At 47.7% G+C, this 21859-nt stretch overlaps 1 protein-coding gene across 4 annotated transcripts in view; it reads left to right on the forward strand.

The window, feature by feature from the left end:
* Window positions 1-21859, forward strand: part of GASK1A (golgi associated kinase 1A) — a 154859-nt gene that overhangs the window by 87021 nt on the left and 45979 nt on the right. The window contains exon 1 of one of the 4 annotated variants that reach the window (XM_043886706.1): window positions 16536-16892. The exons of 2 other annotated variants lie outside the window; for them this stretch is intronic. In XM_043886706.1, coding sequence (XP_043742641.1) covers window positions 16890-16892 — 3 coding nt within the window. In that variant the 5' untranslated portion in view covers window positions 16536-16889. Of the gene's footprint in view, window positions 1-16535; window positions 16893-16995; window positions 17233-21859 lie in introns of those variants that run through there. One more of the 4 variants, XM_043886708.1, reaches the window with a different exon arrangement.

The following is a 21859-nucleotide window of genomic DNA, read 5'->3' on the forward strand; positions in this document are numbered from 1 at the left end:
GCATCCTGTTCTTTCTAGTGGCTGTGACCAGGTTCGCATCCATGGAGAAGCTGAGGAGGGCACGGTTTTCTCCAGGTCTTCTCCCGCATTTATTACTTGTAGACAATCTGAGGATGGCCATTATGACTGATAAAATATGACGTCTCTCTTTCTTTCTTTTTTCAGAAAAATACATTTGTTCTATTCATTCTATACATTTGTTGAATTTTTCTGTATTTATTTAGTCAGTTGATTCCATCGGCTCTGCTGGGTCTTCCTTGCTGCCCGGGTTTTTCCCTAGGCGCGGCAGGTGGGGGCTCTTCTGTAGTTGTGGTGGGCCGGCTTTCATTGTGGTGGCCTCTCTTGTTGGGGAGCCCTGGCTTTAGGGCAGGGGACTAGAGTAGTTGTGAGTTTGGGGCTTTGTTGACCCCCGGCATATGGGTCTCCCAGATGAGGAATTGATATGGTGTCCCCTGCCTTGCAGGCGGGTTGTTGGGCAGTGAGCCACCCCAGAAACCCTTGGTGGTGTTTTGATTGGCATTTCCCTGATGATGAGCATGTTTGAGTCTGTTTTCCTGTGTTTGTATATTTCAGTAAACCCTGTGAGTCAGTTTACCTGTTGCAGTGGGCTTCGGGCATGTCTGCCATTCCTGAATCCTGTTTCGGTTACCCCCCTCCAGTGATGTCTTGAGGGCAGATGACATTGACAGCCCCTGAGCGACTGAACTGAACTGAACTGAAAAACGCCTTGTGAATGTGCCACGTCCATCAGCCCTGGGTCTCAGGTTGCAGTTCCAATAATTTTCCACAAGGCGGCAGCACGTTGCCAGCCCACCTCGGCTTGCTCAGACAACCAGAGCCTTAGAGAAAGACCTGCTTGTGGGTTGTAATTAGAGTGCGGTGTGCCAGCACAGAGACGCTCGGGCTTGTGTCTCCTGGCCTCTCTGCCCGTCCCCTTCACCCCGAAAGACATATTCCAACCGCTGCAAAACCGCTGTGCTGAGGATGCTGCCGCTTGTAGGCGGGGAGACTAAGGATGGCTGCGGGAGGTGGAAGCCCCTCTCTCAGGACTCCTGGAGCCGGGGCTTTAAGAGCTGTTGCAGCCCTGGGGGCCGCCAGGTGTTGAATACACCTGGCATGGGCTTGCTGTAGGCAGGCCGGTCTGGATTTTGCAGGTTGGGGTCGCAGTCGGAGGGGAAGAGACCCTGCTGGTCCTGGGTTCTCACTTGCCTGCGCACCTTCTTCAGCTCCCACAGGGTCCAGCCTCAGAATCCAAGAGGGCTCAGGCTCTAGAAATGTGACGCCAGCCAGGACACGGAGGTCTCAGGGGAATATCGTAGGCGTTTCTTTCTTTCCTTTTCTCACATAACTTTTATTTTTTACTGGTATCTAGGTGATTTAGTCATTGCTTTGGTTTGAAGGGAACAGCAGCTCCATTTTCTTTTTCCAGTGGAAATGTGAATTCTTTTTCAAGCTCTTTTTCCATTAGGAATATTCCAGAGTGCCCAGCTGTGCTTCCTGTGGATATATATGAATTTGCATATGTGAATCCAAAGCAACTCTGATCCATTCCTTTTGCCTTTCACCTTATGTTACTCTGGGACCCTGTACTTGGTGTATAAGGAGTTTATATGTGCCAGTTTTCATATTCTGTCTGTAAGTGGTATCCTATCATATTTTTCTGTCTCTTCACTGCAGTAGTTCAGTTAGTGTAGTCATGTCCAGCTCCATCATGTCCATGCAAATATCATTATTTCATTCTTTGTCACATTTGTTTCTTGGAGCTGAGTGAGAGTCCAGTGCCTCAGTAGAGCCAACTTCCTGTATTGTTCCAGTCCAAGGACATCTTGGAGGCTTCCGTGTTCTCACCTGCGTCCATAGAGCTGTACTGAACTGTGGGGTTCAGGCGTGTTGGAATTCATGCTTTCTCCGGAGACATTAACAAAAGTCAGATTACCAGATCTGCTTGGTCTGGTTTTCTTTGTTTATTATTTTTATTTATTTATTGTTTTGGCTGCGCGGGGTCTTTGTTGATGCTGCACCTTGGCTTTCTCACAGTTGGTACATGGGCTTCTCATTGCGGTGGCTTCTCTTGTTGTGGAGCATCGGATTGAGAGCGCAGACGGCGTAGTTGTGGCTCCCAGGCTGTTACTCTGTAGTATGTGGGATCTTCCTGGACCAGGGATCAAACCCGTGTCTCTGCATTGGCAGATGGATTCTTAACCATTGGACCACCGGGAAAGTCCTACCTCTTGTTTCAGACTTTAAAGTCAATTCCAACCTGTTCTTTTAAGTGATGGTGACCAGGTTTGCTTCTCTGGAAAAGCTGAGGAGGGCACGGTGTTTTCCAGGTCCTCTACAGCATTTGTTGCTTGTAGACAATCTGAGGATGGCCATTCTGACTGGTGAGATATTACATGTCTCTCTTTCTCTTTTTTTTTCTCAAAATAATACATTTCTTTTATTCAGTTGAATTTTTCTGTATGTATTTATTTAGTCAGTTGATACCTTTAGGCAGTGCTGGGTGTTTTTTGCTGCCCAGGTTTTTCTCTAGTAGTGGCAAGTGGGGGCTCCTCTGTAGATGTGGTGGGCAGGCTTTCATGTGGTGGCCTGTGTTGTTGGGGAGCACTGTCTCTTAGGCTGGGGGCTGGAGTAGCTGTGGTTCTCGGGCTCTGTTGATACCTGGCATGTGGGATTTGCCCAGATGAGGAATCGATATGGTGTCCCCTGCGTGGCAGGTGGATTTTTTACCAGTGAACCACCCAGGAAATCCTTGGTGGTCTTTTGATTGGCATTTCCCTGTGTTTGAGCCTGTTTTCCCATGTTTTTATATTTCCCTAAACTCTGCGAGTCAGTTTATCTGTTGCAACGGGCTTCAGGCAAGTCTGCGGTTTACAAATCCTGTTTCGATTACCCACCTCTGGTGGTGATCTCTCTGGTACCCACCTCTTGAGGGCAGGTAACATTGACAGCCCATAAAAACGCCTTGTGAATGTGCCGCGTCCATCAGCCCTGGGTCTCAGATTGCAGTTCCAAAAATTGTCCACAAGGCGGCAGCACGATGCCAGCCCACCTCGGCTTGCTCAGACAACCAGAGCCTTAGTGAAAGGCCTGTTTGTGGGTTTTAATTAGAGTGCGGTGTGCCAGCACAGAGACCCTCGGGCTTGTGTCTCCTGGCCTCTCTGCCCGTCCCCTTCACCCCGGAAGACATATTCCGACCGCTGCAAAACCGCTGTGCTGAGGATGCTGCCGTTTGTAGGTGGGGCGACCCTAAGGATGTCGGTGGGAGGTGGAAGCCCCACTCTCCGGACACGTGGAGCGGGGGCTGTTAAAAGCTCTTGCGGCCCAGGCGTCCCCAGGTGTGGGGTGCACCCGGCATGGGTTTGCTGTTGGTAGGCTCGTTTGGATTTGCAGTTTGGCGTCCCAGTCTGAGGGGTAGAGTCACTGCCTGTTCTGGGGTTCCCACTTGCCTGGGCATCCTCTTCAGCTCCCTCGCCCCCGCAGGGTCCAGCCTTAGGATCCTACAGGGCTCAGGCTCCAGAAATGTGACACCAGCCAGGTACTTGGAGGCCTCAGGGGAATATAGTAGGCATTTTCTTTCTTTCCTTTCCTCATGTAACCATTTATTTTTTTATGGCATCTAGGTTAAATAACTATGTGGTTTGAGGTGAACAGCAACTTGGCATTTTTTCTTCATGTGGAAGTGTGGATTTGGTGTCAGATTCTTCTTCCATTGGGAATATTCCAGAGCACCCAGCAGAGCTTCCTGCAAATATATTTGAGTTTGCATATGTGAATCCAAAGCACCTCTCTGATCCCTCCCTCTGATCACCTCTCCTCTGTCGTAACCACAGGTTTCTTGTTTTATTCTGGGGCCCTCTACTTGGCGCATAGGAGTTTATATGTGTCACTTTGCAGAGTGGTCTTGTATCATATTTGGCTTTGTCTCTCTGCATTAGATCAGGTAGATGGCCATGTCTGGCTTCATCATGTTGGTGCAAATGTCATTAGAGCTAATTTCACTTGTCTTCCCAAGGCTGAATGAGAGTCCATTGCCTCTGTAGAGCCAAATTCTGTATCCTTCCCGTGTCCAAGGACATCTGGGAGGCTTCCGTGTTCCCACCTATGTCCACAGGGATGCTTCAAACTTTGGAGTTCAGGTGTGTTGGAATTAATATTTTCTCTGGAGACGTGGGCAGAAGTCAGATGACCAGATCTGCCTGCTCTGGTTTTATTTATTTATTTAAATAAATTTATTATCCTTTTGGCTGCACTGGCTCTTCACTGCTGCTGCACCTGGGCTTTCTAAAGTTTGTGCATGGGCTTCTCGTTGCGGTGGCTTCTCTTGTCGTGGAGCACTGGGTCAACAGCGCAGACTCAGTAGTTGTGGCACACAGGCTTAGTTTCCCGGTTGCATGTGGGATCTTCCTGGACCAGGGATCAGACCCATGTCCTCTGCATTGGCAGATGGATTCTTAACCACTGGACCACCAAGAATGTACTGGCTCTGGCTTTAGACTTTAAAGGAAATTCCATCCTCTTCTTTCTAGTGGTTGTGACCAGTTTGCATCTCTGGAAAAGCTGAGGAGGGCACGGTTTTCTCCTGGCCCTCTGCAGCATTTATTGCTTGTAGACCATCTGAGGATGGCCATTCTGACTGGTGAGATATTACATGTCTCTCCCTCTCTCTTCTTTTTTTTTCTCCAAAACAATGCATTTCTTTTATTCAGTTGAATTTTCTGTATGTATTTATTTAGTCAGTTGACTCCTTTAGGCAGTGCTGGATGTTTTTTGCTGCCCAGGTTTCTCTCTAGTAGCAGCAGGCAGGGGCTCTGTAGTTGGGGTGGGCAGACTCTCTTTGTGGTGACCCCATTGTTGGGGAGCACTGCCTCTTAGGTGGGGGGCTGGAGTAGTTGTGGGTCTCCAGCTCTGTTGATCCCCGGCATGTGGGATCTGCCTGGATGAGGAATCGATATGGTGTCCCCTGCGTGGCAGGTGGATTTTTTACCAGTGAACCACCCGGGAAATCCTCGGTGGTCTTTTGATTGGCATTTCCCTGTGTTTGAGTCTGTTTTCCCGTGTTTTTATATTTCACTAAACTCTGCGAGTCAATTTATCTGTTCAGCGGGCTTCAGGCAAGTCTGCGGTTTACAAATCCTGTTTTGATTACCCACCTCCGGTGGTGTCTTGAGGGCAGGTGACATTGACAGCCCCTAAAAACGTGTTGGTAGTGTGCAATGCCCTTCAGCCCTGGTTGCAGTTCCTGAAAATGTCCACAAGGCGGCAGCACGTTGCCTGCCCACCTAGGCTTGCTCAGGCAACTAGCGCCTTAGTGAAAAGGCCTGTTTGTGGGATGTAAATTCGAGTGCGGGTGTGCCGGCACAGAGACCCACGGGCTTGTGTCTCCTGACCTCTTTGCCCGTCTCCTTCACCCCGGAAGCCATATCCCAACCGGTGCAAAACCGCTGTGCTGAGGATGCTGCCGTTTGTAGGTGGGGCGAGTCTAAGGATGTCGGTGGGAGGTGAGAAGCCCCATTCCCAGGACAGGTGGAGCAGAGACCAGTTAAAAGCTCTTGCAGCCCAGGGGGCTCCCAGGTGTGAGGTGCACCTGGCATGGGTTTGCTGTAGATCGGCCCGTCTGGATTTGCAGGTTGGGGTCCAGTCTGCTTGTCCTGGGTTCTCACTTGCCTGCCCATCCTTTTCAACTCCTTCAGCCTCCGCAGGGTCCAGCCTCAGGATCCATGAGGTCTCAGGCTCCAGAAATGTGATGCCAGCCAGGTACCCGGAGGCCTCAGGAGTATATTAGATATTTCTTTCTTTCCTTTCCTCATTTAACTTTTATTTTTTATTGGCACCTAGGTGATTTAATCATTGCTTTGGTTTGAGGAGAACTACAACTGCACTTTCTTTTTCCAGTGGCATTGCTAATTTTTTATTGTTCTTTTCCCATTAAGAATATTCCAGAGCAGCCAGCTGAGCTTCCTGTGAATACATGATTTTGCATATGTCACCAATGCAACTCTTTGATCCCTTCATTTTACCTCTCCCCTTTTGTAACCAAAGGTTTTTTGTTTTATTCTGGGGCCCTCTACGTGGTGTATAAAGAGTTTATATATGCCAGTTTTCATATTCTCTCAATAAATGACTTTGTATCATATTTGTGTCTCTCTCTCTGCAGTAATTCAGTTAGTGTGGCCATGTCTAGCTCCATCATGTCCAAGCAAATATCATTATGTCATTCTTCGTCACATTTCTTTCTTGGGGCTGAGTGAGAGTCCAGGGCCTCTATAGACAGAAATTCCTGTATTGTTCCAGTGTCAAAGGATATCTGCGTGGCTTCCGTGATTTTACCTAAGTCCAGGGCTGCACCAAACTTTGGGGTTCAGGTATGTTGGAATTAAGATTTTCTCCGGAGATGCAGGCAAAAGTCAGATTACCAGATCTGCTGGCTCTCGCTTTAGACTTGAAAGGAAATTCCATCCTGTTCTTTCTAGTGGTTGTAACCAGTTTGCATCTCTGGAAAAGCTGAGGAGGCATGGTTTTCTCCAGGCCCTCTGCAGCATTTATTGCTTGTAGACAATCTGAAGATGGCCATTCTGACTGATAAGAGATGACATTTCTCTCTCTCTCTCTCTTTTGTTTTTAATTTTGTTTTATTTAGTTGAATTCTTCTGTATTTATTTATTTAGTCAGTTGATTCCATCGCTGTGCTGGGTCTTCCTTGCTGCCTGGGTTTTTCCCCAAGTGTGGCAAGCGGGGACTCTTCTGTAGTTGTGGTGGGCTGGCTTTCATTGTGGTGGCCTCTTATTTTGGGGAGCCCTGGCTTTAGGGCAGGGGACTGGAGTAGTTGTGAGTCTTGGGCTTCGTTGACCCCCACATATGGGATCTCCCCGGATGCGGAATCAATATGGTGTCCTCTGCCTTGCAAGCGGATTGTTGGGCAATGAACCACCTCGGAAGCCCTTGGTGGTGTTTTTTTTTTTTTTTTTTTTGCTATTTTGACTTTTAATGATCTGTTAGGTAAAAGAATGAAAAAAAATTGATTTAACTTCACTCTTTTTTACGTTCTTCCTTTCTTTATGAAGATCTGAATTTCTTTTTTTTTTTTTTTAATTTTTTTATTAGTTGGAGGCTAATTGCTTCACAACATTTCAGTGGGTTTTGTCATACATTGCTATGAATCAGCCATAGATTTACACTTATTCCCCATCCCGATCCCCCCTCCCATCTCCCTCTCCACCCGATTCCTCTGGGTCTTCCCAGTGCACCAGGCTGGAGCACTTGTCTCGTGCATCCCACCTGGGCTGGTGATCTGTTTCACCATAGATAGTATACATGCTGTTCTTTTGAAACATCCCACCCTCACCTTCTCTCACAGGGTTCAAAAGTCTGTTCTGTATTTCTGTGTCTCTTTTTCTGGTTTGCATATAGGGTTATCGTTACCATCTTTCTAAATTCCATATATATGTGTTAGTATGCTGTAATGTTCTTTATCTTTCTGGCTTACTTCACTCTGTATAAGGGGCTCCAGTTTCATCCATCTCATTAGGACTGGTTCAAATGAATTCTTTTTGACGGCTGAGTAAAATTCCATGGTGTATATGTACCACAGCTTCCTTATCCATTCATCTGCTGATGGGCATCTAGGTTGCTTCCATGTCCTGGCTATTATAAACAGTGCTGCGATGAACATTGGGGTGCATGTGTCTCTTTCAGATCTGGTTTCTTCAGTGTGTATGCCCAGAAGTGGTATTGCTGGGTCATATGGCAGTTCTATTTCCAGTTTTTTAAGGAATCTCCACACTGTTTCTTGGTGGTGTTTTGATTGACATTTCCCTGAGGATGAGCATGTTTGAGCCTGTTTTCCCGTGTTTGTATGTTTCAGTAAACCCTGTGAGTCAGTTTACCTGTTGCAGTGGGCTTCTGGCGTGTCTGCTGTTTCCGAATCCTGTTTCGGATACCCACCTCTGGTGATGTCTTGAGGGCAGGTAACATTGACAGCCCCTAAAAAGGCTTTGTGAATGTGCCGCGTCCATCAGCCCTGGGTCTCAGGTTGCAGTTCCAATAATTGTCCACAAGGCGGCAGCACGTTGCCAGCCCACCTCGGCTTGCTCAGGCAAAACCTTAGAGAAAGACCTGCTTGTGGGTTGTAATTAGAGTGCGGTGTGCCAGCACAGAGACCCTCGGGCTTGTGTCTCCTGGCCTCTCTGCCCGTCCCCTTCACCCCGAAAGACATATTCCAACCGCTGCAAAACCGCTGTGCTGAGGATGCTGCCGCTTGTAGGCGGGGAGACTAAGGATGGCTGCGGGAGGTGGAAGCCCCTCTCTCAGGACTCCTGGAGCCGGGGCTTTAAGAGCTGTTGCAGCCCCGGGGGCCGCCAGGTGTGGGGTGCACCTGGCATGGGCTTGCTGTGGGCAGGCCGGTCTGGATTTTGCAGGTTGGGGTCGCAGTCGGAGGGGAAGAGACCCTGCTGGTCCTGGGTTCTCACTTGCCTGCGCACCTTCTTCAGCTTCTTCAGCCCCCACAGGGTCCAGAGGGCTCAGGCTCCAGAAATGTGACGCCAGCCTCTGGCGGAGATAGTAGTCATTTTTCTTTCTTTCTTTTTTTCATTTAATCTAATTTTTTTCCTGGCATCTAGGTATTTTAATTGTCACTTTGGTTTAAGGTGAATAGTTCATTCATTTTTACATTTGGGTGTGTGAATTATTTTTCTGTTTCTTATTCCAGTAGGAATATTTCAGAGTGCCCAGCAAAACTGTTAATAGAAGTGTATAGAAGTGTTGATGTGTAATCCAAAGCACCTAGTTTATTCCTTCCTTTTACCTTTCCCTTTTTTAAATGTAGGTTTTTTCTTTGTTCTGGGACTCGCTGCCTTGGTGTGTAATTGGGTTTATATATGATAGGTTCCATACTATTTGTGTAAGTGATATCGGTTCTTGTTCGTCTCTATCTGCGTGTGTTACTTTTGTTAGTGTGATCACGTGTAGTTCCACGGGTGTTGCTATAGATTCCCTTATGCCATTCATCTTCAGTTTTCTTTTTTATGACTAAGTGGTAGTTCATTGTGCCTATGGGCTGAAATTCCTGCATCTGTTCCACTTTCCAAGGACATTTTGGTGGCTTCCATGTCCTGGCCTGTGTCAACGGTGATGCACCGAACCTGGGGCACATGTGTCATGGAATTACTATTTTCTCCAGATACTTTACCAGTAATGGCATTACCAGATACACTGTTTGCTCCGGTTTTATGATTTTAAGGAACCTCCATGCTGTTCTTTGTGGTTGCTATGACAAATTTCCCATCTCCGAAAGAAAAGTAAGGCACCGTTTCCTCACATTTTTCCCTTTAATTTCCCTCTCCCCCTTTGTGATTATATGTTCCTTTTTTCACTGTACAGTGTTTCGAGTGTTTTTCAGGTTAAGGTGTTTAAAATGCCTGTGAGAAGAAGTTTCTGAATTCATGCGTGTTGTGAAGTTTGTAGACCCTAGAGACACAGCAATCTCAGAGCCTTGAGTCTTTTTCTTTCTAGATTGTGGGCCCAACTTTGCCTCTTTTCCTTAGTGCGTCTTGTTCTTCTCCACCCTTTTGCTGCCAGGACATCATCCAGTAACTAGGAAAAACTCCAGGCCGAATCAAAGCACAGAACAGCTTCCATATGGAATGGGGCTCTTTACTATTTGCTTGCTCACAGCCTCATTATTTAAAACCTCTCTGTCATACTCACAGATTTGGTACCAGCCTAGATGATCTCTGTGAAATTCTGCTTGCCAGCTTCAGAGTTCAGAGCATTTCCTCGTTTTTCTTCCCTTGAGGGGCTTGCCGGACATGACTGGTGAGGGCAGTCAGGTTACCCATTGCTATACCTCATTGAAATTCATCCTCAGGTCTTTTTTTTTTTTTTTTCACGTTTGATATGTTTATTTGGTTAGATTTCCCCCCCCCCCCCTTCCCCAGGTCTTAAGTATGATCAGCTAAACATTGTCTCATGACCTCGAGAAGAGGCATTCGGCATTCGGAAGCCTGCTGATTGGATGCTGCCCCACGTTTATCGTCTGGACTGCCTCTTGGTTTCAGGAACAAGGTAGGAGAATCATCGAAGCTCTTCTGAGGGCTCTGTGAGCAAGGCCTTGGTGCAGCTGGACGAGAAGACAGCTGCTGTAATTTGATGAGTGCCCACCAGGTATTAAGTTCCTTACATTCATTGTCTGTTTAAAACTGTTCTAATAAACTTCACGAAGTAGGCATTATATCCCCATTTTATAGGCGAGGAAAGTGAGGCTGGATGGGACGTTATTTGTCTAAGGTTATTCAGACCAAAGTGTTGAAATTCAGTTTTAAACCTGGATCTGACCGTCTCCAGAGCTGCAAATTCTCTTTCTTCATGTGATTTGTAAGAATGTGCTCTTGCCCTTAAGGAGACAAGATTCTTGAAAGTATCTTTAATAAATAAAGAGGTGACAGCAACTTAAAATTGATGAAAGAGAACTACTTTTATTGATACAGAAATGGTTGCAGTGTATTGCTATGTGAGAGTAAGCAGGCCTGAGCATAGCAAGGCGGGCTCCAGTGAAGGCAGACATTAACATCATGCCTTCGACCCAGACGTGACAGCCAGAGGGCTCCCTCGTGTCTCCTGCCAGACCACCGCCTCCCGAGGCTTAGCCGTTACTGTAGGTTAGTGTAGATTACAGACAAAATAATTCAGCATCTGCTCTTTTATGTTCAGATACTTTTACCACATTTTGTTAGTGAGATTTATCCATGTTGTTACATTTAGCAGAGGCTTGCTTTTTTTTTTTTTTGGCTATGCTACACAGCATGTGAAACTTCACCCAGGGATCCAACCCAGGCTCCTTGCATTGCAAGTGTGGGGTCTTAACCCCTGGACCTGGGAAGTCTGCAGAGGCTCTTTAACATTGCAGAGTACTGGGAATCCCCTGACTGTCCAGTGGTTAAGCTTCTGTGCTTCCACTGCAGGGGGCACGGGTTCAATCCTTGGTCAGGAAACTAAGCTCCCACATACTGTCTGGCATGACCAAGAAATAAAAAATAAATTGAAGTAAAGAACTGGATATTATTTTTAAAAGTTGCTGATTCCTGTTCATTCCATTGATTGGATGTACCACTGGTTGATGGATATTTGGGTGGTTTCAGATTTGGGGCTTTCGTAAATAAAGCTACTATGAATATTCTTTTATCTGTATCTTTTGACTGACCTATTGATAGCTCAGTTGGTAAAGAATACGCCTGCAATGCAGGAGACCCTGGTTCAATTCCTTGGTCGGGAAGATCCACTAGAGAAGGGATAGGCTACCCACTCCTGTATTCTTGGGCTTCCCTTGTGGTTCAGCTGGTAAAGAATCTGCCCACAATGCGGAAGACCTGGGTCCAATCCCTGGGATGGGAAGATCCCCTGGAGAAGGGAAAGGCTACCCACTCCAATATTCTGGCCTGGAAAATTCAGTCCACGGGGTCGCAAAGAGTCAGACATGACTGAGCGACTTTAACTTTCACATTCATGGATATCTCCTAAATATCTATAGATAGCTAGGTTTATATAATTTTGCATTAATTAATTAATTACTCTATGAGTAGAATTGTTGCATCATAGGTTAGGCATATTTCGGCTTTAACTGCCAAAAGCCTCACAGAGTAGTTACAATGATGTACCCTCCTTCGTGCAGTGTATGGGAGCCTACAGTCCCCTCCTTCATAGTTTCTGATATTAGCCATTCTGGTGTTGGCATAGGTGTCACATATTGTGTTTTTAACTTATATTTCCCTATTGGCTAATGATGTTGAGTACCATTTTCACATCCTTCTTGGCCATCCAGATACTCTTTCTGTGTCGGAAGTAGCGCACCTGCAGGAGCTGGCATAGTTGGACTTCCCCCGGCCCCGAGGGAGTGAGCTAGCAGTGTTCCTTGCAGGCCTGTCCAGGTGTGGGGCAACAGGAGAGGAGGGGAAAGGGGCTTGAGAGCTCTTAGCCATCAACCACCAGTGATGAAGCTGTGTTCTTTATTAGTATTACTCAGGTCCATGGAGATGCTGCTGCTGCTGCTAAGTCGCTTCAGTCATGTCCGACTCTGTGCGACCGCATAGACGGCAGCCCACCAGACTCCCCCGTCCCTGGGATTCTCCAGGCAAGAACACTGGAGTGGGCTGCCATTTCCTTCTCCAATGCATGCATGCATGCTAGGTCACTTCAGTTGTATCTGACTCTGTGCGACCCCATGGACAACAGCCCACCAGGCTCCTCTGTCCACGAAATTCTCTAGGCAAGAATACTGGAGTGGGTTGCCATTTCCTTCTCCAACTATGGTGATGAGGAGATAATAAATCTGAAATAGCCAGTACTTAACTTGTTGCCTACACCTGGAAAACAAGGTAAATAAGTGTGAAAATGAGATACTGATTATCTTTAATTCCTTGGGCTGGGCCAGGAGATTAGCCTTTACATATGATATGTCCTACTTGGCTGAGCTGTGACTGTTTTACAAGTGAGAACTAGTGATAGAATTTCAGAAAAGAATACAGTGTTGACACAATTCTTTTATCCATGGTAGTAAACTAAGTATGGCTCCTTGACAACTCAAATAGTAATGCACCTAAAGAGTGTGTCTTATGTAAATTATTTCTTCTCAATTCTCACAGAGGCTACAGAATAGAGAGGGAAGGCATCTTACAAGTAATGTAACTGTTAAATAGCTTGCCCATAGTTACTGCTTTCTGGAGCAGTAATTTCAGACAACGATTTTGGAATACAGGGTCAGAAATGTGTTTAAACATTTTAATAATGAGTTAATTCCCTGGTCAAGTGCCTTGAGTCTAAATTTTCTCAGACCTCCCTTTAGAAACGAGGTTTAAGAATGACCACATGAGGGATGCAACTCTTAACAAAACAAATGCCTAATGTTCCAGAAACTAAAGGAGCCACCTGGAGGGAGTGAAGGACCCTGGGACTGGCAGGCCCTAATAGCCCTCGATAATTCGTTGTCTTTCCCTTAGACTTCCCAGATTCTCTTCTCTTCACCAGTGTGTCTGACCCTTAGTTTACTCAGATATGGTTTCACTCCAGCCAAGGCAAGGACAAAAGTCCATTTCCCACCTTTTCTCGAGTCCATGAGTGGTGGAGCCTGGATTTTCAGTCTCAGTTTTCCCATCTGTAAAATGGAGACTGTAACCGCTACCTGTGGGACTATCGTAAATGTTTTTTAAAAAATTAAATGCACATGAAGAGACCTTGGACTATATACCTTATCATGTGGGTGCTCAGTAAGTGTAGCTAATTACTGGTTGAACTCATCCATTCTGGAAGTTGGCATACCTGATACAGACTCTGAGTTTCCTTTAGGCAAAAGGGTGACTAACTCCTGGGTTTGCTCAATACTGTCTCAGTTTTAGCACTGGCAATTTAGCATCCCAGGAAACCCTCCTCTAGACACAAAAAGTCCCAGTTTTTGGTAATGACTATAGAAGTCTGGGGGAGAATATAAGGGTACCTGAAAAATAGGGGCTAAAAGCAACAATGTTTTTAGTGTCAAGTGGATCTAGCATAGATTACCTGCCTTCTGTAGTTCCTGTTGGTTATTTTTTCCCCCTTACCATTGATGTGGGCAGCCATGATTTACGGTTCACAAAAATGGAGACTTCTTGTGGGTCCACCTTAAGTGTGTTGCAACCTTGAGCACCAACAGTCTATGTTTCATTTTGCTTGTGGATTAACTATTCGAATTTGTATTGAGATAGTGGTGGTTTCATTTTTGACATTGTGAATATCATGTTTTCTAAGAGTTCAGATAATAAAAACAAGAATGATTATCCTACCAATGCCAGTATGACTCAGACATCACTGAGAAAGGGGACTAAAGGACGTATTTTTTTTTTTTTTATTGAAGTACAGTTGATTTACAATGTTGTACCGGTCTGTGGTGAGCAGCAGAGTGACTCAGCTATGCCCATATACACATTCTTTATCCATTATGGTTTATCCTGGGAGATTGGATGTAGTCCCCTGTGCTGGACAGCGGGACCTTGTTTACCCATTCTAAATGTAATGGTTTGCATCTACCAGGCCCAGACTCCCAGGGCATCCCTTCCCGGCCCTGCCTTGGCAACCACAAGTTTGAGCTCTATGTCTGTGAGCCTGTTTCTGTTTTGTTGCTAGGTTCATTTGTGCCATATTTTAGATTTTAGATTCTACATATAAGTGATATCATATGCTATTTGTCTCTTTCTGACTTACTTTTTTTTAGTATTATCATCTCTAGTTGCATCCTTATTGCTGCAAATGGCATTATTTCATTCTTTCTTACGGCTGAATAGTATTCTCTTGTATATATGCACCGAATCTTCTTTATCCATTCATGTGTTGATGGACACTTAGATTTCTTCCATGCCTTGGCTATTGTGAACAGTGCTGCTATGAACACAGGGGTGCATGTATCTTTTTGAATTATAGTTTTGTCCGGGTATATGCCCAGGAGAGGGCTTGCTGGATCATATGGTAATTCTATTTTGAATTTTCTGAGGAACCTCCATACTGCTTTCCATAGTGGCTGCACCAAGTTACATCCACACCAAAAATGTAGGAAGGTTCCCTTTTCTCCACACTCTCTCCAGCATTTGTTATGTGTAGACTTTTTAATGATGGCCATTCTGACCAGTGTGAGCCTCTAAAATTCCTTTTCTATATCATAGATGCACTCTGTAAAAGAAGCACAAAACTCTTTGACAGCACTAAAGAAGTGTCTGTTCTACTCTCAAGTGTTTTTCAAACTGTACTCATTAGTGGATATTGGGGATATATAGTGATTACTGCGTGTGTGTGCTCAGTCGTGTCCAGCTCTTTGTGACCCCCATGGACTATAGCCCACCAGGCTCCTCTGTTCATGGGATTTTCCCCAGCAAGAATTCTGGATTGGGTTGCCATTTCCTTCTCCAGGGGACCTTCCTGACCCAGGCCTGGAACCTGTGTCTCCTGCATTGGCAGGTGGATTCTTCACCACGGAGGCACTGGGGAAACCCAGTAGTGATTAGAGACCACCATTAAAATAACGAAGGTGGAATAGAATAGAAAATATTGGAGTGCACCACATGTAATAATGATTTCTAAAGTTGTGTTTTAGTTACGTTTATACATTTATGTTTGTGTAAAAAGTCAGTACAAAGAATGTACATCTCACATGGGTTCCCTTCAGGAAAGGAGACTCAGAAGACCACATTGTCTCCCCAAACATCTGGACAAAACACAAGAAAGTTTATACTGTCTGCCCCACTCCCTCTTCCTCCACATTCCTCAGCCAGCACTCAGATTCTCGGTTCTCCCCATCCTCCCTAGACACAAACTGTGGTTTTCAGTCCCGCATCTAGCCTCCTTCCTGGCTTATCCATTTCTTCGTCTTTCTCGAGAGCTCTCACAAATAGGCTTTGGTTTGCTGAACTGCTAACTGACTGTCTGGCCTCAGGAAAGTGACTGCAACTGCTTAATCCTCAGTTTCCTTATTTGAAAAAAGGTGGTAATAAATTCTCTCTGTTAGGATTGCTTGTGATGGTGAAATGAAATAACCTCTGGAAAACATCTGGAACATAAAGACTGAAAGAAATACTTTCCTTTCCATCTGTCGTATCCCCACCTCACACCCCCAATTTAAGGAGACCCTCTTAAGAAGCACTGTTAAAAAAAAAAAAAAAAAAGAAGCACTGTTGTCAGTGACGACCTCAAAGCGTTGTGCAGCAGGGAACTCCTGGGGAGACCCCAGTTTCTGTCAGTCTAATGATGACTCTTACCAGTTTGTCTTGGACAGTAATATTTTAGCCTGGTTCCCAGATTCTCTGAGTCCTCCTGCTGACTTCCTCCCCACCTTCCACCTTCCTGCCACAGGCTGCGAAGAATCCCAAGATACAAGCGTTGGGCTGCTTAGGAACATTGGTCTCAAAGAGGTCCAGACACAGGTAGAAGGTCACTCAGCGGTGAACAGAGGGGCCAGCCCCCAACTCCAGGGCTGAGGGTTCCAGGCCCAGTCGTCTCCCCAACAGGGAGCACAGATCCTTCGGTCCTGCTGGTCGGCGCCACAGCCAGCCATGGATGGTCCAAGGGACACAAGGCGCTCTGTACGCATCCCTTGGGGAGGTGGGTGTCAGTGGCTTGCTGCAGCGACTTAAGCACTGGTTAACTGTTCCTTAATGACCTGAGGTAGTCAAGGGATGCTCCTTCTGCGTCTCCTTCCAATCAGCCGTGGGGACCGGGCCCAAACAAGGCTAAGAGATGCCAGTTAAAGTTGTCTTTCTGAGGCTTTGCAGGGGCGATAGTTTGGGCGGCCCTGTGCAGGAACCCCGCTGGCTTGCCTCGGGCTCACTGGACACCGCACTCCTTGGAGGCGAGAGGAGGCGATGCCGCGGGCCTGGTGCAGCGCCCCTCGCCCCTCGCCGCCCATCACCGGCGGCCGGCCGCGGCCGGGTCCTCCCTAGCACCTGGGCTCCTGCTCCAGGCGGCGGCGGCGGCGGCGGCCCGAGCCCCAGGCAGGGCTTTTATTGTGAAAGGCGCCCCCCCTCCCGCGCTTTCGGGGAAGTGGGGAGGCTGGGCCGGACCGCGAGGCACGGACTTCGCAAACTCTGCGGACGTCAGTAGCCGGTCTGGGAGGGCTCGAGGCTGCGGGAAGGGTCCCGCAGAACCGCAGATCTCGCGTGTGCATTGGCCCAGACCCCCTGTACCAAGCCTAACCGCAGAGCATCCCGCCGCGCACGCCCGCCCCGGAGTTGGCCGCTAGAGAGCTGTGGCCCCTCGGTCCCGAACCCGCATCCAGAGCCGCCCCGAGATCCACGGGGCCAGGGGCGGGCCGGGCCGGTGGGATGAGCTGGCGAGCGGGCTGAGTGCGCCCTGGAGCCGCTCCAGCCCCCGCGGGGGACATGGTAGGAATCGCGGGCGGGGACGCGCGGCCGAGCGGGTGGGAAGGTGGGCACCCAAACAGGTGGCCGCGGGCACTGCACCCTCTCCGGGCGCGCGGAGTCGGCGCGGCTTTCTGGGGCCTGAATTGTTCCCTGAAAGTTGCAGGAGGGCGGGGACTTAGGAAGGGGCGATCGGCTTTTCTGCTTCCCTTGGCGGGGAGGACGGTAACCGGGCGGCTTTCCTTTTGGACCGGCACATCCTGGCTGCATCGTAAGCTTCTGGCAGCGGTGCGCTCGCTCCATCCAGTCCCCAGGGCAGCGCGGGGAGAGGACTCCCTGAGGCACCCGACGCAGCCTCTGAGGGGTGAGACGCCTTTGAAATCGGTGTATTCCTCTGAAAGATGCATGTGAATTTTCTGTTAGCTTCTTACTGTGTGAGTCCTGTTTTAAGACGTAGTGCCTTGCACTTACTATCATAGAATTAAATCGGCCCTGGTAAAGTTTGCTTGTCTTCCAGAGCCCCACCCGGCTCCGCCTCCCAGGACCACAGGACAGATGTGGGCGCCCTGGAGGGCATCATTCATGAAGTCAGGGACCTCATGAACAGCAGCCCTCCCATTGATAAAGCTCACAGACATTAACCAGCAGGATACACAGACCCTGAAGAATATGATTCAGGCAGCTTAGCTAAAGCACAGGTGCAGACCCAGAAAAGGAGCTTCCCTCAACCCTGGCTGCTCAGCTCTGCTTCCAGGTTAGAAGCTATTCGCAGATTCTTTCCGGTGGCTCAGCGATAAAGAATCCGCCTGCGATGCAGGAGACATGGGTTCGATCCTTGGGTTGTGAAGATCCCCTGGGGGAAGGCACGGCAACCCACTCCAGTATTCTTGCCTGGGAAATCCCGTGGACAGAGGAGCCTGGGGGGTTATAGTCCATGGGGTCGCAAAGAGCCGGACACAACTGAGGAGACGAGCACACACACAGAAGTTACCTGCAGCCCCCACCCCACCCCTCCCTCAGTTCCCCGTCCTTCCCTAGGGGGCGTCAGCTACTAGGGTGAGTTTGAGCTCAGAGGGGCTCTCCTGTCTGCTTCCAGGCACAGCTTTCCCATGCTATACTCACAGAGGGCAGCTTGGAGCCCAGTGGAGATACTTCAAGGAGTTTAGCTGTGAGCCTGGAGTTAGAAGGCCCCTAGAGACTCCTCTGCACGGTGGATGGTCTCTGGGAGAACAGCCCCCGTGGGCCCCAGTGTCCTGGCAGTGACAGGACCAGAGGTAGAGGGCTGGTCACCATGAGCTGGGAGCTCAGGGAACGGGCCTGTGAGGCTGTGTGTGTGTGTCTGTGTATTTCACTTTTCCTTGCATAACACCTTCTCCCCAGTCCTCAGAGTTTTCCACCCCCACCTCAAAACTCTAAAGAGAAATTAATAATGGAATCTTAAGGTTGGAAAAGGGGAGTGAGTGATCAGAGGTGCAGGATGTGAAAAGTGTGGAGATTTCTTTCTTTCTTTTTTTTTTTAACCACAGAATTCCCTGTTCAGGGGCCCGAGTGTTTACAGAAGAGAGCAGGGCCCAAGGCCACCCACTCAGGGCTGGTGCTGCTGTGGACAGCAGTCTTCTGTCCATGGCAGAGCCTCTGGGGCTTCCTGCGGTTCAGGCTGTGAGGGGGAGAAGATACTTGGCTTCTGCTCGGGCAGCCTCTGGGCACCCCGATGGTATGATTGCTCCACAGCCAGGGTAGGCTTCCTGTTCCTGTGAGCCAGCGGGCTCCTGGCTTCTCACCCTCAGTTCTGGGGCATGTCGGGACCAGAAGTTGAATTGGGATTTGTCTGTGTTGGGGTCCACTTGCCAGAGAGGAGCCTAATGGTCGGCCTATAGTAACAGAATGGCCTTGGAGGTCTGAAGGTTTCCTTTGCTTCTCCCTCCAACTGAAGATTCCTGTGGTCCAGAGGCCCGGGGGCCTGAGAGCACCCCGGCATTGGCAGGAGTCAGTAAAGGAGGGGGCAGGGGACGAGTCCTTTGGGGGCCTCAGTTTCCTTCTCTGCAAAGTGAGAGATTGAACTGGATGCCCTTTGAGGTGCCATTTAGCTCCCAAAATGGTTAATGCCTGAATAATTCTGAGGCTGGATCCAGCCCTGGTGTGAACCTCCTGTTAGCATGGGTAGCTAAAAGGTGTGGGGGAGAAGTGGTTCTCAGCCCTGAACTTCATGTACTCCAGACTCAGCCCTGACCCTCCTAGACCAAATCCAAGGTGGGACCCAGACCAAGGGATGTTTTCAAATGAGGCCTCCCTGGATGGTTCCACTGTGCAACCAGAGCTGAGAACCACAGGGCTGGAGGACTGCCGGGAGGAGGAAGCGCGCTCACCTAGATGTCCCTGCATCTGTAGAACTGCTGCCCGTACCTGCCAAGTCTCGTCAGTCGTGTCCGACTCTTTTGGGACCCCATGGACTCTAGCCCTCCAGGCTCCTCTGTCCATGGGACTCTCCAGGCAAGAATACTGGAGGGGGTGGCCACGCCTTCCTCCAGGGGATCTTCCCGACCCAGGAATCGAACCTGGGTTTCCCGCATTACAGGCAGATTCTTTACCACCTGAGCCGCCAGGGAAGTGCTACTCCTAGAGACAGTCCTGAAATAGAAGGCTTCAGTGAACTTCGGCTGGGAAACGATATATGTTACATGCCTTTCTTGGAAGATCCTCCCACAGAGAAACTTCTTTTAATTCATTAAAGCTGAAATGTGAATTTCCCCAACTTGTTTGGATATTCAGTAATTCCTGAACACTACTGTATTACTAATCCCCCGGGGTACATAAAATGGGAAAGCCCGGGTTAGAAATATAAACTAAATGTCTGGAATCCTTAAGTGTCCTTTTTGCAGAAGTGAACACTGAACTGTGGGGCCTGTGAGGGCATTTTTGATCCCCATGAAGGGGCTGTGAGTCTCAGCCAGGGCTTGGTTCGTCTATTTCTAAAGCTAAGAGTGCGATACTTGCCACCTTGACACTTTCCTTACAGTGATGGTGGCAGACTTGATGTATGCTGAAGACTTTGAGCTTGGATGAAAAATATTGATAGGAGTTAAGACAATTACTGCAAACTTAAATTTTTTTTCTTTTTGGTCCTTGGAGATAAAAAATATATATGATAACAATATATGTGAAATACAATACATTCTGTATAACAGTCACACCGCCAATTTCTACAGGTAACTATGGTTCTCATTTTGGTGTATCCTCTATTCTCTTTGAGTATTATTTTAAGACTTGTATACAGAACATGCAGTTTTGCAATCTGTCTTACCTCAGTTTTTATAAAAAAAATGTGTTTCTGTGATGTGTGCATCTCTAAAAAGGTCTTCATCACCCTACTTTCAATGATGCTCAGTACCGTGGTTATTATTTTTGTAATATTTATTTCTTGATTTGGCTGTATCAGGTCTTAGTTGCAGCACATGGGATCTTTCATTGCAGTGAGTGGGCTCCAGGGTGTGTGAGCTCAGTAGTTGCAGCGTATGGGCTCAGACGTTAAAGAATCCGCCTGCAGTGTGGAAGACCTGGGTTCGACCCCTGGGTTGGGAAGTTCTCCTGGAGAAGGGATAGGCTACCCACTCCAGTACTCCTGGGCTTCCTTGGTGGCTCAGATGGTAAAGAATCTGCCTGCAATGCAGGAAACCTGGGTTCAATCCCTAGGTCGGGAAGACCCCCTGGAGGAGGGCATTGCAACCCACTGCAGTATTCTTGCCTGGAGAATCCCATGGACAGAGGAGCCTGGTGGGCTACAGTCCGTGGAGTCGCAAGGAGTCAGACACGGCTAAGTGACTAAGCACAGCACATGGGCCAAACTGCTCTGTGACACGTGGGGTCATAGTTCCTCGACCGGGGATACAGCCTGCACCCTCTGCGTTGCCAGGCGGATTCTTTTTTTTTTTTCCCATTTATTTTTATTAGTTGGAGGCTAATTACTTTACAATATTGTAGTGGGTTTTGTCATACATTGACATGAATCAGCCATGGATTTGCATGTATTCCCCATCCTGATCCCCCCTCCCACCTCCCTCTCTACCCAGTCCCTCTGGGTCTTCCCAGTGCCCCAAGCCCGAGCACTTGGCTCATGCATCCAACCTGGGCTGGTGATCTGTTTCACCCTTGATAATATACATGTTTCGATGCTGTTCTCTTGAAACATCCCACCCTCACCTTCTCCCACAGAGTCCAAGTCTGTTCTGTACATCTGTGTCTCTTTTTCTGTTTTGCCTATAGGGTTATCATTACCATCTTTCTAAATTCCATATATATGCGTTAGTATGCTGTAATGTTCTTTATCTTTCTGGCTTACTTCACTCTGTATAATGGGCTCCAGTTTCATCCATCTCATTAGAACTGATTCAAATGAATTCTTTTTAATGGCTGAGTAATATTCCATAGTGTGTATGTACCACAGCTTCCTTATCCATTCGTCTGCTGATGGGCATCTAGGGTGCTTCCATGTCCTGGCTATTATAAACAGTGCTGCGATGAACATTGGGGTGCACGTGTCTCTTTCAGGTCTGGTTTCCTCGGTGTGTATGCCCAGAAGTGGGATTGCTGGGTCATATGGCAGTTCTGTTTCCAGTTTTTTAAGAAATCTCCACACTGTTCTCCATAGCGGCTGTACTAGTTTGCATTCCCACCAACAGTGTAAGAGGGTTCCCTTTTCTCCACACCCTCTCCAGCATTTATTGCTTGTAGACTTTTGGATAGCAGCCATCCTGACTGGCGTGTAATGGTACCTCATTGTGGTTTTGATTTGCATTTCTCTCATAATGAGTGATGTGGAACATCTTTTCATGTGTTTGTTAGCCATCTGTATGTCTTCTTTCGAGAAATGTCTGTTTAGTTCTTTGGCCCATGTTTTGATTGGGTCATTTATTTTTCTGGAATTGAGCTTCAGGAGTTGCTTGTATATATTTGAGATTAATCCTTTGTCTGTTGCTTCGTTTGCTATTATTTTC

This window comes from Cervus elaphus, chromosome 24 (genome assembly GCF_910594005.1).
Source record: "Cervus elaphus chromosome 24, mCerEla1.1, whole genome shotgun sequence".
NCBI classification, from domain to species: Eukaryota; Metazoa; Chordata; class Mammalia; order Artiodactyla; family Cervidae; genus Cervus; species Cervus elaphus.